Raw genomic sequence first — 14,806 nt, 5'->3', positions numbered from 1 at the left:
GTGACTTTTTTTGACCCATAGAAAGTGGCAGAAGTGATGCTTTATAATTGCTGAGACTAGGCCTTAAGAAATCTCCAGCTTTTATTGCCTTTGTCACTGGGAATGCTCCCTCATTCAAGCTCCCAGCTGGCAGCCCAGCACCAACTGCCAGGTATTTGAGTGAGGCCACTTCCTACCTGCTGGCCAAAAACACAGGAAGCAGAAGAACCACCTGGTCAACCAAGAGAATCATGGGAAATAAAAAAAAAAAAACAACTGGTGTTTCAGTCACCACATTTTGGAGTGGGTTATGATGCAATTGTAGGTAACTGAAACAGTGTATTTACAGAGATCTAGAACATTGAAAATCTTGTTTCAGATGAATTAAACTCTGGTTATGATGGATGTGCTGCAAATAAATACCAAAGAACAAGATATATTTTCCAGAGAAGATCCAAGGATCCAGGTTTAACAAGGAGGCCAGGCTACTGCTAAACATTGCTATTCTTTTCAGTGTAGTCTATCCTCTTTAAGAAGTTAAAGCTTTTGGGGGGAGAGTAGCATGACTGTCTTCTTAACAAGGTCTTTTGCAGAAAGGTATACTATTTTTTTCTCCTTTGATATGAGTGGTTGCAAGGGTTCATCCTCTGTATAAAACAGATAAGGACTTGTCTTCCATACATTCTTACATTTCATAAATGTCAATATAAAGTAAGGTAGAATGGACTTTATTTCACGTAACTTAAATGTATGCTTTATTAAGAATTTAATTCTTGAGTTTGCTCTGCAATTTCATTTTTTTAATACCTCAGTATTCATAAATAACAGAATAATGATTAAGTACGAAGAGTGCAAGAAACGATAAAATGCAATGATCTTTATCTGTTTGATATATTTGTGTGCATGCATAAAAGCACTTTGCTTTGACCAACTTCTCTACCTATATACGTTTTTCACAAAGTGAGATAATCACACTCTAAGAGGGTTCGGAATGAAAAACTACATTTAGATACTAACATTAAAAATTTAGTGCTACTGTCTTACCTCTGCTGTCTTTCTATCTTGGCTGCCATTTTAGGATTAAGAGTGGCTTCTTCATAAAGAGGCTGCATGACACTGGCAGGCACTGAGAACGTGGGCTGTATCTGTTGGATTTGTCTGTTTTTATTAGTACGCTGATATGCAGTGATGAGACGCCTCAAACGTGTGGTTAAAGCTGATTGAGTTGGCCAATAAATTTTATCACCCTCCATCAGCTGACCATCTGTATTTAAAGAAACTCATATCAATAAAAAAAAAAAAAAAGCTAAAAAATGAAAACAATTTTGACCCTCCCCCCCCCCCACCAAACTAAACAGATAATGAAATGAAGCTCACAAAAAGAGCAAAATTTCCTTACTTAAAATATTTTTTCTTTCAATCTGATTATGTGGGGGAAAAAACCCACACAAACCAAACCTCTCATTATAAAAAGGTTTTCTTTTAACTACAGCTGTAAAAACATTACAACAAGTTTTTACAGCAGCTCAAAAAAAGTAGGTCACAGTGGAATAAAGAACCACAATATTATCTATTGAACTTCGCTTGCACAGAAAATACAACTCTTGCATTTCCAGGCCTAATATGTTTTACTGCCCGGCAAATACTCACTTGCCTTAATTTAAATGAATTAAAAATCAAACTGAAATCTTTGGGAAGTTGAATACTGTAGACACTTTTAAGTAATGCCTTCTTCTGTATTAAATCTATCTCAATTTATGTGAGAACCAAAACATTTTAAAAGCCATTAGTGAGGAACATATATTATAAAAAACTCCCTATAACAATGCTGTCACTTTTATGCTTATTCACCTAATAAAGTGCAGGACCTAGCTCTCTGTTTCCAGGGAATAATCTTCTAATTACATACACCATAATTAAGCAGTAATCATTCATGCTAAGCCAATGCTATTCCTTCTTCCCTAGTCAAACTATGAAAAGATGAGGCCCGACTCCACTTGGGTGCCAGGTGGGAGTGAGTGTACTCTAACAGTATGTTTCTATCTTGATAACCAGAAGGAAGTAGAAGGAAGACCCTGCAAAGGAAGGCTTTGTAGAAAAGGGGTGTGAGAAAGAATGGACCCTAATGTGCATATGGAACTAATAAGTTGTTGGATGGGTTACTGAACTAACACTTTAATGATGAAATCTCATACGCAAATTTAGTAATGTAACCATAAAATCATCAAAGCTTTGATTCCATAAAAGTTTAGTGAGTCACTGTGTAACTATTTGTAACTAAAAATACTGTTACATTTCCAATCAACTAGTATGTCTTATAATGATTACAACTGTCTTCAATAAAAATGTCATATGCATCAAACATCACAAAAGTGGAACAGTTTATTGATTTCATGGTATCATGAGAATGTGAATTTTCAATAATACTAAATAAAGAGACAAATGCAATGTACCTCCATCTGCTATAACAAGATCTCCTGGTGAAGAAACATCATCCTTTTAAAAGAAAACAGAAATTTGTCACAGGGTAATTGGGTCAAGATACACTGAAGAAGAAAAGAGAATCAGGTTTCTTAATATAGTAGTAGAGAACTTTTTGTAATAGAGTTTTTAATGATTAATTTATCAAAATTAAAAATTTTAATTTCTTGTTCTAAATTCCCACCCATTTACAACTTCTCTGTTGCCTTTTACACTTCAGACCAATTATTTTGCACTACAATTTTCCTCTTCCGTGACCACTTTTGGTCCAGTTGCTTTCCCCCCACCCTTCCTCTACCTGCAAATATGCCCCAGGCTTTCTTGCTGGTTTTTTTTTTTTTTCGTTCTATACACCAACTTCCATAATTTATTCATTCTCATATCTGATTATTAGCCAGCAAATCTTTTTTCTTTCAGCCTTGAACAGTTTGCTGGTGGTGTATATCTAATCTTTATCTGTCAACAGAGCAGCTCCAATTAGGTATTCCAACATTACTGTAAACATATTCATAACTTTGGTGGTTTTATTCCAATGACTACTATTTTTTTAAGTTTATTTTAATTTATTGTTTATTTATTTTTTGAGAGGGGTGGAGGGGGGGGAGAGAGAGACAGAGAGGGAGAGAGAAAGAATCTGAAACAGACTCTGTGCTGTTAGTACAGAGCCCAACGTGGGTCTTGATCTCATGAATTATAAGATCACGATCTGAACTGAGATCAAGGGTCGGAGGCTTAGCCAACTGAGCCATCCAGGCACCCCAACTGTTATCTTTTTAAAGTTTGTTTATTTGTTTACTTACTTAAGTCACCTCTACACTCAATGTGGCACTCAAACACACAACCCTAAGATGAAGAGTTGTGTGCTCTTCCAATTGAGCCAGTCAGGTGCTACCAATGACTACTATTTTCTATTGTTATTTTAGAGAAGACTGAAATTAGAACCACTGTCATTCCTTTTCAAGTGGGTCTTTTTTTTTTTTTAATTTTTTTTTTTAACGTTTATTTATTTTTGAGACAGAGAGAGACAGAGCATGAATGGGGGAGGGTCACAGAGAGAGGGAGACACAGAATCTGAAACAGGCTCCAGGCTCTGAGCTGTCAGCACAGAGCCCGACGAGGGGCTCAAACCCACGGACCGTGAGATCATGACCTGAGCCGAAGTCGGACGCTTAACCGACCGAGCCACCCAGGCGCCCCTCAAGTGGGTCTTTTAACTCTGGTTGCTTTTAACATATTCTCTTTGTTCGGAATATCTGTAATTTCACTAGGATGTTTTTTTGTTTTTTTTTTTCCCAACGTTTTTTATTTATTTTTGGGACAGAGAGAGACAGAGCATGAACGGGGGAGGGGCAGAGAGAGAGGGAGACACAGAATCGGAAACAGGCTCCAGGCTCCGAGCCATCAGCCCAGAGCCTGACGCGGGGCTCGAACTCACGGACCGCGAGATCATGACCTGGCTGAAGTCGGACGCTTAACCGACTGCGCCACCCAGGCGCCCCTCACTAGGATGTTTTTTTAGAATGGACTTAATTTTTTTTATCCTGCCAAGATTCACTTTATTTCTTGAATCTCAGGATTCATGTCTTTCATTAAGCCTGAAAAATTCTCAGCTGGTATCTCTCTTAAAACAGGTCTTCTCCTTTATGCTCTCTGGCCACTCCCTCTGGAATACTGATTGGACATATACCAACCAGACATCATCATGCTATCCTCCTTGTCTCTAAAAGAGTTTTTCGTATTGATTTATTGCCTCTCAGCCCTAAATTCATTACCTTTCATACCTTTTACGGGCCCTAAGAAAATGGATCTGGCTCTTTAAATACTATGTTTCACCAGCCAGTATGACGTCAAGCTTTGTCAGTAGTGGCAGCCAGAGACACAGTATGAGGAAAAGGGTTTTTCTTCTTTGGTTTGGGTGAACTCCTCCCGTGCTCACCTCTGCAGTTCAAGCAGCTTCTTTAAGTGCCTATTGGCTAGCGGCTTTCCCTGGTGACCTCGCCCTTGGGTGGTTGTCTAGTGAAGTGCCTCCAGTGAGACACTTCCCCAGGAAAAGGTCCCTTGGCAACCCTGGAGGGTAGACATCGGCAAGTTCCAGAGGGTGGATTTCCAGCAAGTTTCGCCACCAATGAGGTGTGGCCATGCCCTCCCAAAAAACTGAGGATCTCAGCCCTGCTGGACACGGGGCTCTTCCTTAGGTGCTCTGCATCAGCCCTCAGAAGAGTACCCACTCTTCCATTCTTCAGCATTCTCTTTACTTCTTATCAGCCAATCTCTCATCACTTTAATCCACCGATTACAGTCAATCATTCTACAAACCTTCCCTGTTCAAATTGCTATGTGGTCTCTTTCTCCTGATTGGGCTAAACTGAGCCATTGTGCTACACTGTGGATCCTTTCCTCATATCTATTTTCTAAATAATGTCTTCTCTCAAGATCTGGGTCTAATCTGCCTCTCCAGCACAATGTTTAACCTATTTGTTAAGTTTTAACTTCTAATGACTGTATTTTCCACTTCTCAAGTTTTACATAATTCTTTTTCCGTATGTCCCTATTCTTTTAAAATCAGATCCATCTTTCTTTTACTCTTGGATCTTTCTTTAATGTCTTTAACCATTTAAAAATTACTTATTTTCTATTTTAATAGATCTATATCAGAAGTTCTTAGAGGTCTAATCCTGTTCTTTGTTGTATTTGCTAACATTTACTCCCGGTAAATTGTTCCTCCTATTTTTAAAATTTTTGGATTTTGACCTCATTTCACAGAGGGTTTTATCTTCAGGACCAAGTATAGTCTACACTGAAGCTGTTTTTTTTCCATAATTCTTTTTCTTTATGTTTCTACTAGGTATCTCAGGGGTATTACAGCTTGGGATCCTTTTATGTCACATTTTTGGCTCGAGAGTTCCTGGACCATGCAGGTGATGTAAAAGAAATCAAACCATAAACTCAAGAGAAAGCAGGCCTATGGCTAATGAATTCTCAGGGGAAACAATTTTTTTCCCTACCCAGAGTCCACACTGTTTCTTGGTGCTGTTTGTCAGAGAGTGCTTTCCTCTGAGGGTTTTCATTTAGTATAGGATTTCCATTCTCACTGCCACACTCTGGCCCTCACTCTCACTTGTCCTCATACTGCCATCAATATCCAAGCCCCTTGGCCACAAAGACCAACACACCTTACCTGACAGTTACCACACCATCTAGTCCTTTACCATGCCCGTGTTAAGTACTACAGAATTCCTCATCCTTTTTAACATCACTTCCCCCAATCCACAGACCATTTTCTGTATTTTCACCAACTCTGCTTCTTCCTTTTGACTTTCTATAAACACAACACATAGAACTATGTTTTCCCAGCTCAGAATTCCTCTCCTCTCTACCTTCTACTTTAAACCCTTTATGTGGGTATAGTTTCTATCTGTTGCCGTGTACTTTTAGTATCTACTTGTCACTCTCTGCTTTGGGATTTCTGCCCCAACACCGTGCTTCTTAGTTCCTGGCACTGCAGCACGTGGGCAAGCTCCACTTCATCCACATGGCCACGCCAGCCTCCAGCTTGTCTAGAAGGGAGATCAGGCAAATTCTGAATGATTATTTGTGATGTCTGTCAACCTAAGTGGATCACTAACTTAGCTGCTCTTCTGAAGAACAGAATTAGGTATAAGGAAAACATGAAAGAAACAAACAGCAAACAAAAGAAACCATGGAGTAACTAGAATTGAGGATTTTAAAATAGGATCCAAAGCGTACCTCCATATCATCTTTAAAGATAGCTGGGGCAGGTTTGTATTCTGGATCTTCCACATCCCTGTTAAAATACCAACAGATGCCACAATTACTGTACTGGACTTAAAACTTCTCTTGATGGGACAAATGGGAGTCTTGTTGCAAGGACCTTTTAGTGCGTTTTCAGACTGAAATTTCTGTTCTTTAGCCTGAGGACTCGAAGCCACAGCATGAAGGTGGTTCTATGGCAAGTCAGAAGAAAGCTACCTCTAATGGACTCTTACTACCAAGTTCACTTTTAAATGTGGTAATATTAACCTCAACATAGTCTCTTACTTTTCTCTTTTGGTAAGAAAACAAAGATGGTAAAGGCCCTTACTTGTTACAATGAACAACATCATATTTCTCTTCAACTGTAATATTCTTAGCTGTCTTCTTTCCTCTTATGCCCTCAGAATTTTATGGCCTAATGGCCATGACCATTAAGAATGGAAAAATGAAGGACTCATCACAAGAATGGGTATGGGGCAGGTCCAGCCTCTTCCTTGATCATACTGTTGGATAAGCACTAACTTATCAGAGTATCATTAGTTCTTTCCGATTGTAAACTCGGAAAGTTTACTTACTTAAACATAAACATCACTGACAGAATATGTGATGTTGATAGAGATACATGGAGAAACCAAGAGCCTGAAGTGCACATACCCATCCATATAATCATTTGCCCTCTGTTCTGCAGCAACTGCTTTCTCATCAGGTTTTCCCACTCTTTCCAAGAAGCATAATGCTGGGTCTGCTCGGATAGTGTTATATTTTTCATAACCTGGAGGGATCACCAATTGTGAAAGTAAAAAGGATAAAAAGAAAAAAGATGTATAAATATAAGCATTCCACACATTTATGGTAGATAATGTTCCTGGACTAAATGGACCATATATTAAAATGATATACATTAAGCATGTTTTCCAGAAATTATCACAAATTACATGATCTGGCATGTGTATATTTAAAACTTTAGATTAAATTTATCAGTTAAAGTGAAAAGAGGAAAACTGATCACACAGAACACACTTGACCTAAGAACTCTTCCTGAGGGGAAGTTATGTGAGACTTCTGCCACCCTTTCATGAAGAAGTGTAGTGACTGACAGACATAATTTGGTGGTGTATGCTGTACCTGATATTGATAATAATATGAGTGTTTCTGGAATAAAGCTGTAGGTGGAAATCAAACTGAGAACTAGTTGAATTATATTATACACAGAAGACGACTCTACGTACCTTACTTCTCACTTACCATGTTTAAAAACTCCAATAAGAAGGGACTTATCAGCATCAAAATCCCACCATTCAGCAGGAACTTCTGAGTGGTCTGGTTCTGGGACCCAAACATCAATGTCACTTTAAAAAAGAAATCACGATATGGCACTATGAATGGTTACAAACAAGTTAAAGAGGAGGCAAAACTTTACCTAGTTTGTAAACAGCATTATGGTTTTTAGGAAAAGATGTTAAGATTTCATTTCATTGATCTTTTTGTTTTCCATAATTGCCACCGATAAAAATTACAAAATCGCACAACATAGTTAGCATAAAATGAATTAATATTCCTAAACTCAACAGAAGAAATGTTTCAACAGGTTTACTTTACTCTTTTTTTTTTTTTTTTTAATTTTTTTTTTCAACATTTTTTATTTATTTTTGGGACAGAGAGAGACAGAGCATGAACGGGGGAGGGGCAGAGAGAGAGGGAGACACAGAATCGGAAACAGGCTCCAGGCTCCGAGCCATCAGCCCAGAGCCTGACGCGGGGCTCGAACTCACGGACCGCGAGATCGTGACCTGGCTGAAGTCGGACGCTTAACCGACTGCGCCACCCAGGCGCCCCAGGTTTACTTTACTCTTAACGAAGCATAGTCTTTCCACTGATTTCCTTTAGATACAAACAGAATGTTTTATGGGAAAGTAGAATCTTATGTCAGCAAACAGCCTGACAAAAATCAGCTGGCTCAAGTATTTCATTTTGTACACCAGCAGACTGAGGCCCTAGAAGGGCAAATTAATTGCTTTGGGCTGCAAAACAAGTCATATCTCTTCTGGACTGCTATTGGTAAGAAAATCCCACTGAAAAATTAAGCATTGCTTACAAGTAAAGGAAAATGGAAAGTTGTTTTTTTTTTTCTTTTTTAAGTATTTATTTATTTATTTTGAAAGAGAGAGAGAGGAGGGGCAAAAGGAAAGAGAGAGAGAGAATCCCAAGCAGGCTCCATGCTGTCAGTTCAGAGCCCGATGTGGGGCTCAAACCCAAGAACTGCAAGATCATGACCTGAGACTAAATTAAGAGTCAGATGCTTAACCAACTGAGTCATCCAGGTGCCCCCATTTTCATGTTTTATTTACTCATAAGACTTAGAAGCCTTTTGTTTTCATGGCCATTGTCCTTTATTTCCACTATATTAGTGGTTAAATATTGGGTTCTTGTGAACTAGCCCGGGAACATATTGACCATTTATCAGTTTCTTTCTTTTTTTTTTTTTTTTTAAGTTTATTTATCTATTTTGGGAGAGAGAGAGAGAAAGCAGGAGAGGGGCAGAGAGAGAATCCCAAGCAGGCTCAATGCTGTCAGTACACAGCCTGACACAGGGCTTGATCTCACAAACTGTGAGATCATGACCTGAGCCAAAATCAAGAGTCGGACACTTAACCAAATGAACCACTCAGAAGCCCCTATCAATTTATTTCTATATGAAAAGTTATTTTGAGTTTCCAAAGACAACCAACTTACAAATGACCTTGGGCTACACAAATTATTTGTAAGTAGGAAACTCCTCACTTTTTCAAATATATCCATATAGGTCTTTGTTAATTAACTTATGAAATTTTGGTGCCGAGACAAGATGAAATTCTACTTCATTTTCATTACGTTTTATCGTATCTCTGATTCTTTGAAAACTGATAAATGACGAACGTTGAACAGAGAAATTCTCAGCTAGAATTATTTGATTTCCTGAAATAATTTATCCTATCCAATCTCCATCTTCTTTGTTGAATAAAATACAAGAATGATGCTTGTGTGTGAAAATTAATGACATTTATTTGCTAATTCCTGTCAGACATAAGTTGTATGTTAGGCTAAGGGAGACAATGGCTTGAATCACTATGGTAAATAAGTAAACATTTCAGTCCTTCCATGTATGGCAGATTTTCCTTTTTAGTGGTGTTGTATGTATTACTTATAAAAGGTTTCTGGGAGAGTAGTAATTTCACATGATAAGCAAAGGAAATTATGTTTGCAAAATTAAAAATGCTCTTTAGTAGTTGTTTCATATTCCTGAAAACAGCTATATTACCACAGCATTCACGGAACGGATTTATTATAGTTTTTAGTCCTTTATTATATTGTCATTTTTTAGGCATGATAGTTATATATAGCATACAAATAGCACTTTGAATGTTTTAATCAAATTATGAATCAAAAACTTGCCATTTTCTGGGGTGCTTGGATGGTTCAGTCACTAAGTGTCTGACTTTGGTTCAGAACATGATCTCACAGTTTGTGAGTTTGAGCCCTGCGTCGGGCTATCTGCTGTCAGCACAGAGCCCACTTTGGATCCTCTATCCCCCTCTCTTTTTGCCCCTCCCGCCTCATGCTCTGGCTCTCTCTCTCAAAAACATTTTTTAAAAACCATGAAAAGTGGATAGGAAATTACTTTTTATTTTTCATAAATCTTTTGCCAGCAGAAAAAAGTTTTAACCCAAGGAATATGGAGAAAAGGATGTAGACCTTTCTCTAGATTCTTAAAGGAAATTATCTGCACTTAAGTAACATTATTACCTCTAATCTTCTTTAAAAAAACCCAGAAGGGCTGCAATCACAGTATTTTCTAGCTTAATGAAGAAAAATAGAGAAAGAATGATTTTCCCGTGATTTGGTCAAAGTTGAAAAAATGATGAAGAAAAATACAGTTACAGAAGATATTTATTTTTGATTGATTTCCTGACCAGGACTAAAAAGTGTTGAGAACCAAAAGATGAAGGCAGGAGGAAAGAATTTAAGAGGGTCAGGTAGTTCCCCTCACCAACCATCAGGTGGCACTCTAAGCTCAGAACACTGTGACAAGCATCGGAGGTAGAAAGATTTCCTACTTGTAAAGAGCACATACCTACCCTGTGTTTGATTTTAAGTGACAAATGGATGTTAAGTGTTTGTTAACTGCTAGGGAAAGGACCATAATGAGGTGCATGTACTCCTGTTGTTGATTTCTGTTTTTAAAGATTCAGTTCACATGCTGTCTCTTGCATAAAACTGTCTTTAACTTCCCCAGGCCAGATCACTCATTCAAAATATATTTAAACAGCACTCATTAAGTGCCAATAATAGCAATAATAAGGCAGACACTTCCTGCCCTCATGAAGAGGTACCTGCACTACTGCATGGTGAATGGTGTGACAGGGTCCTTTGGGTACGTGCCTGACCTGGAGGCTGAGGTGATGCCAGCTGAGCAGGAAGAGCCCGGAGAATGGAGGAAAGGGGGAAAGGGAATGTTCCAGCAAGAGTGCAAAAGCCTGGAGGCATTGGTAATCATGGCACCTGTGAGAAATGTGGACCTGAAGTTCAGGAGAGAGATGTGAACTGGAGATAGATCTGGAAGACCCTTAGTATAAAAACAAAAACTGATGGGGCACTTGATGGGGCAGTTGCAAGAGTGGGCAACTCTTGATCTTGGGGTTGTGAGTTTGAGCCCCACATGGGACATACAGATTACTTAAATAAATAAAACTTAAAAAAAAATTTAAAAAACACCTGACACCACAGAAGAGAGACAGCATCCAAGAAAAGGAGGTGACAACAAGAGGGCCTATGAGAAGGCATTTAAGAGGGGTGAAAAGGAGCCTGCAGAATAAGCAGAAAGAAGCTAGAAAGAACACATCCAGGTGAATGCTGCTACAGACACCTTTTAAGGAGGCAGTGGCCAACAAAGGTGAAGTCAGATAAGCAGTAGGGTACATCCGTGTGTTCAGCAGCAAGCTTACTAGTGGACGAGTGGGCAGGCAGAAGAGAGGGGGTGGAAGCTGAGCTGTGGGGGAGTGCGTAGGCAATGGGAGAGCAGAAAAAGGAGACACCGACACAGAAATCAAGAAGAGTGATAATACAGTAGCGTGAGGAGACACAGGTCCAAAAGCACTGTGTGTGTGTGTGTGTGTGTGTGTGTGTGTGTCTGGATCTATGCTGAGGGAGATACAAATATGTTAAAATCCAAATAAGAAGTTGGGGGCCAGGGGGAGATTAATGAAAGAGGAAATGTAGGGATAATTCACAGATCACAGTTTCTCCACAAGTGGAGGCCAAGGGAAAAGAGGGGTCACTTGGTCAACAAATACGGACTGGGTGTTATTATGTCCCAGATTCTAGGGGCTGTGAAAAAATGATCAATACGACAGATAGCATGTTTAACCTTCAAGCAGCTTAAACTGTAGTGGGAAGAGAAAGACAGACAAATAAACATGACTCTAATAAGCATTTCATAGGCATTATGAATGAGATAAAGTAAGGTTACGTAGTAGCGAGTGACTGCTAGGCTTGCTTTAGCTAGGGAGGCCAGGGAAGGCCTATCTGAGGAGGTAGAAGCTGAATGGAGGCCTGAATGACCTGAAGAGACAGTTCTGGGAAAGCTGAGGTGTAAGAGTGTACCAGGAGGCACAGCACAGAATGAGCCTGACGTGCTGGAGAAACAGAAACACCAGTGTGGCTGCAGCATTGTGGGTGAGGGACAGAGCGCTGAGGAAAAAGGACAACCGGGTGGGTAGAGTTGCATGAATGCCTACAGAAGACAGTATTACAAAAAAATTAAAGAAGACAGCATTTCAGGAAGAAGACAGAAGTAGAATAAGGAACAAAGAGACCAGGGTGTCGGACAGATCATATGTGGATAAAAGTCAGTCACCATTCTTCCACTGGGTTAGGAGGGAAAAAGAAAGAATGAACACAGGGAAGGTTCAGTTTTAGATTTGGTGGCAGGAAGCTTGCGGCTGCTGCTGTTGTTGTGACAGAGCCAGATGATGATGGTGATGATGATGATGATGACTGATGCTGCTATTAGTGACAGAGCCAGATTGAGACTAACAGAGGAAAGGCAACAAACTGGCAAGGGTGAATTCTGTAAATTTGGTAGAATTTTCTTCTTGTGAACTTCACTGAGTAAGCAGCCACTTTGATAGACAGTTTTCTGGTCATAGAATTTTTGCTATTTTCAGTATATTACTGAAAATATCAACAGGTTATTTAATTAATTTACCTTGCATCAACTCCATCAAATACTTTCTGACACTCATTTCCAATGACTTCTTGCTTTAGATAATACAGCATTCTTACACGAAGCAAAACCCTAAAATGAGGGAAAGGAAATCAAAAGACACAAAGATATTAATCATTAAAGAAAATTCATCCATGAGGTTAAAATTGGAAAAGAATTTGTACACAGAATTTTTGTAATTAAGTAATTACTTCTGATTAAATCTCATTACTACCATATATATAAAATAGGTTTCTCCAAAATCTTCACAATCATCATTATTTAATATCCAAGTAAGATATAATGAGATCATTTGGAGGCCAGTTTTATTTCTCTCTCTGTTGATGAAAACAGTGACACAAGAGGTATATACCATGATTTGCTGAAGGATACCCTGTAAGATTAAGATTAGGATTGGTCCTAGACCACACTGTCTCTGTACTCAAAATCAGCATGTTTTAAGATTTTTAATAAATTCAGAAATATAAACTTCTAAAGAGTTGTGTTAAAAATACCCTACTACCTACTTATTACAGTGATGTTTTATATGTTTTTTGTATCCTTCATCTTGAAGTAGCTGCTCAGGATTATATTTTCGAAGCCATTCTGCTTTCTGTATATCAAATGAGCTTGTTTGAGTCTTTACTTTCTTCCCTTTTCGACCCCTGGGTACTGGGGCTGACAGGCCTGTTAAAATGAGAAGGACACGTGATATCAGGGATAATCTGTAGAAAGATTTGCAATTTGGCACATTTTTTTCAACACAAGAAATTTCTGGAGACTTTCAGAGGTCTGTGCAGGCTGTATAGAGATCTTTAAAATATTAATGGTAACATGGGGCGCCTGGGCGGCTCAGTTGGTTAAGCCTCCGACTTCGGCTCAGGTCATGATTTCATGGTTTGTGGGTTCGAGCCCCGCGTCGGGCTCTGTGCTGACAGCTCAGAGCCTGGAGCCTGCTTCAGATTCTATGTTTCCTTCTCTCTCTGCCCCTCCCCTGCTCACGCTTTGTCTCTCTCTGTCTCTCAAAAAAAAAAAAAAAAAAAAAAAAAAAAAAAAAAAAAGTTAAAAAAAAAAAAATTAATGGTAACAATACTGACCCAATCGCAAGGTAAGTTAACATGATGATTATACACACATATTAACAGTTCCCCACAAACACCCAATAATTCTGTATCTGAAATTAATCACTGTAATTTCCATTTTGTTCTAAAACACATTATTTGTTTTCCAAATGTAAAAACCAAAAGCTAAAACCTGTACCTCTGCTTTGCTTTTAGTTTCTTTAGTTACAAAATAAGCTTTGGCCTCTTGATTTTCAAAACTGCATTAGGTTTAGTCATTGTGGATTCCTGTTTAAGAGAGCTATATTCATTTTATGTGATACTTTTGTTGTGAAATATTTCTTTTTCTTTTACTATTTTAAAGTAATCTCTACACCAAACGGAGGGCTCAAACTTACAACCCCAAGATCAAGAGTCACATGCTCTACTGACTGAGCCAGCCAGGCGCCCCTGAAATATTTCAAAACTACAGAAAATATATTCCTACTCCTAACCTTAGCATATTCCATATTTGGTCAGTATTTTATTAAAGGAAATGAATACGCATAGTTGAAGTTCAATTCACTCCTTCCTTCCCAGAGATAATCACTACCCTGAATTTGTCTTTTCATTCCATGCCTCTTTGTATTCATAGGTCGGAGAAATATTTAAGTTTACAGACATTGTATTTCACATGCAATTCTGCAAATTATTGATTACTTTGGTATTTTTTTGAGATTTAATACTTGCCGACTCACAAGGCTGTAATTTATCCATTTTAACTGCTGTTAAAAATCTACTGTATGAGTATCACTGCATACCACCACCTACCTATTAAACTCAATGATGCTTGAGTTGTTTCACTTACAATTTTTAACAATTACTAAAAAAACAGTTTTGATTCCTTTCAATTGCTATCTCGTATCTCTTTTCCTTGCTGTCCTCTACCAGCCAGGAATCTTACCACAACGGTAAACAGAAGCATGCTGTGGCCTGTCCATTTCTTCTGACAATATTGGCAATTTTGCCTTTATATTTTGAGACCGTTTTGTTTGGTGTATAAAGTTCATACTTGTTATATCTCCTTTTATGGATCAGTCATTTTATTACTGTGTAGTATCTCTTGTTGGTACTAATTAATGCCCTCCACCTTAAATTGCTATTCTGTTCTATGTTAATACTGTTCTATATTCCAGAGACCTCCTCACTCTGATTTGGAAACCAGTGCATAATTAAAAATATACATACTTAAGTTTTCCTAATAAAACATGTAGATATTCCATATAAACTT

General features: G+C 38.4%; 1 protein-coding gene across 12 annotated transcripts in view; it reads right to left on the bottom strand.

The window, feature by feature from the left end:
- CHD9 (chromodomain helicase DNA binding protein 9) overlaps window positions 1-14,806 on the bottom strand; it is a 237,295-nt gene that overhangs the window by 29,607 nt on the left and 192,882 nt on the right. For all 12 annotated transcript variants that reach the window (XM_058707433.1, XM_058707437.1, XM_058707432.1 and 9 more), the window contains 7 exons: window positions 13,003-13,162; window positions 12,479-12,568; window positions 7,480-7,583; window positions 6,889-7,006; window positions 6,208-6,265; window positions 2,433-2,475; window positions 1,024-1,243 (listed from right to left, as the gene is read on the bottom strand). In XM_058707433.1, coding sequence (XP_058563416.1) covers window positions 1,024-1,243; window positions 2,433-2,475; window positions 6,208-6,265; window positions 6,889-7,006; window positions 7,480-7,583; window positions 12,479-12,568; window positions 13,003-13,162 — 793 coding nt within the window. The remainder of the gene's footprint in view (window positions 1-1,023; window positions 1,244-2,432; window positions 2,476-6,207; window positions 6,266-6,888; window positions 7,007-7,479; window positions 7,584-12,478; window positions 12,569-13,002; window positions 13,163-14,806) is intronic.

The sequence above is a fragment of the Neofelis nebulosa genome, chromosome 17 (genome assembly GCF_028018385.1).
Source record: "Neofelis nebulosa isolate mNeoNeb1 chromosome 17, mNeoNeb1.pri, whole genome shotgun sequence".
Lineage (NCBI taxonomy): Eukaryota > Metazoa > Chordata > Mammalia > Carnivora > Felidae > Neofelis > Neofelis nebulosa.
This window is presented reverse-complemented; position numbering and strand designations above follow the sequence as displayed.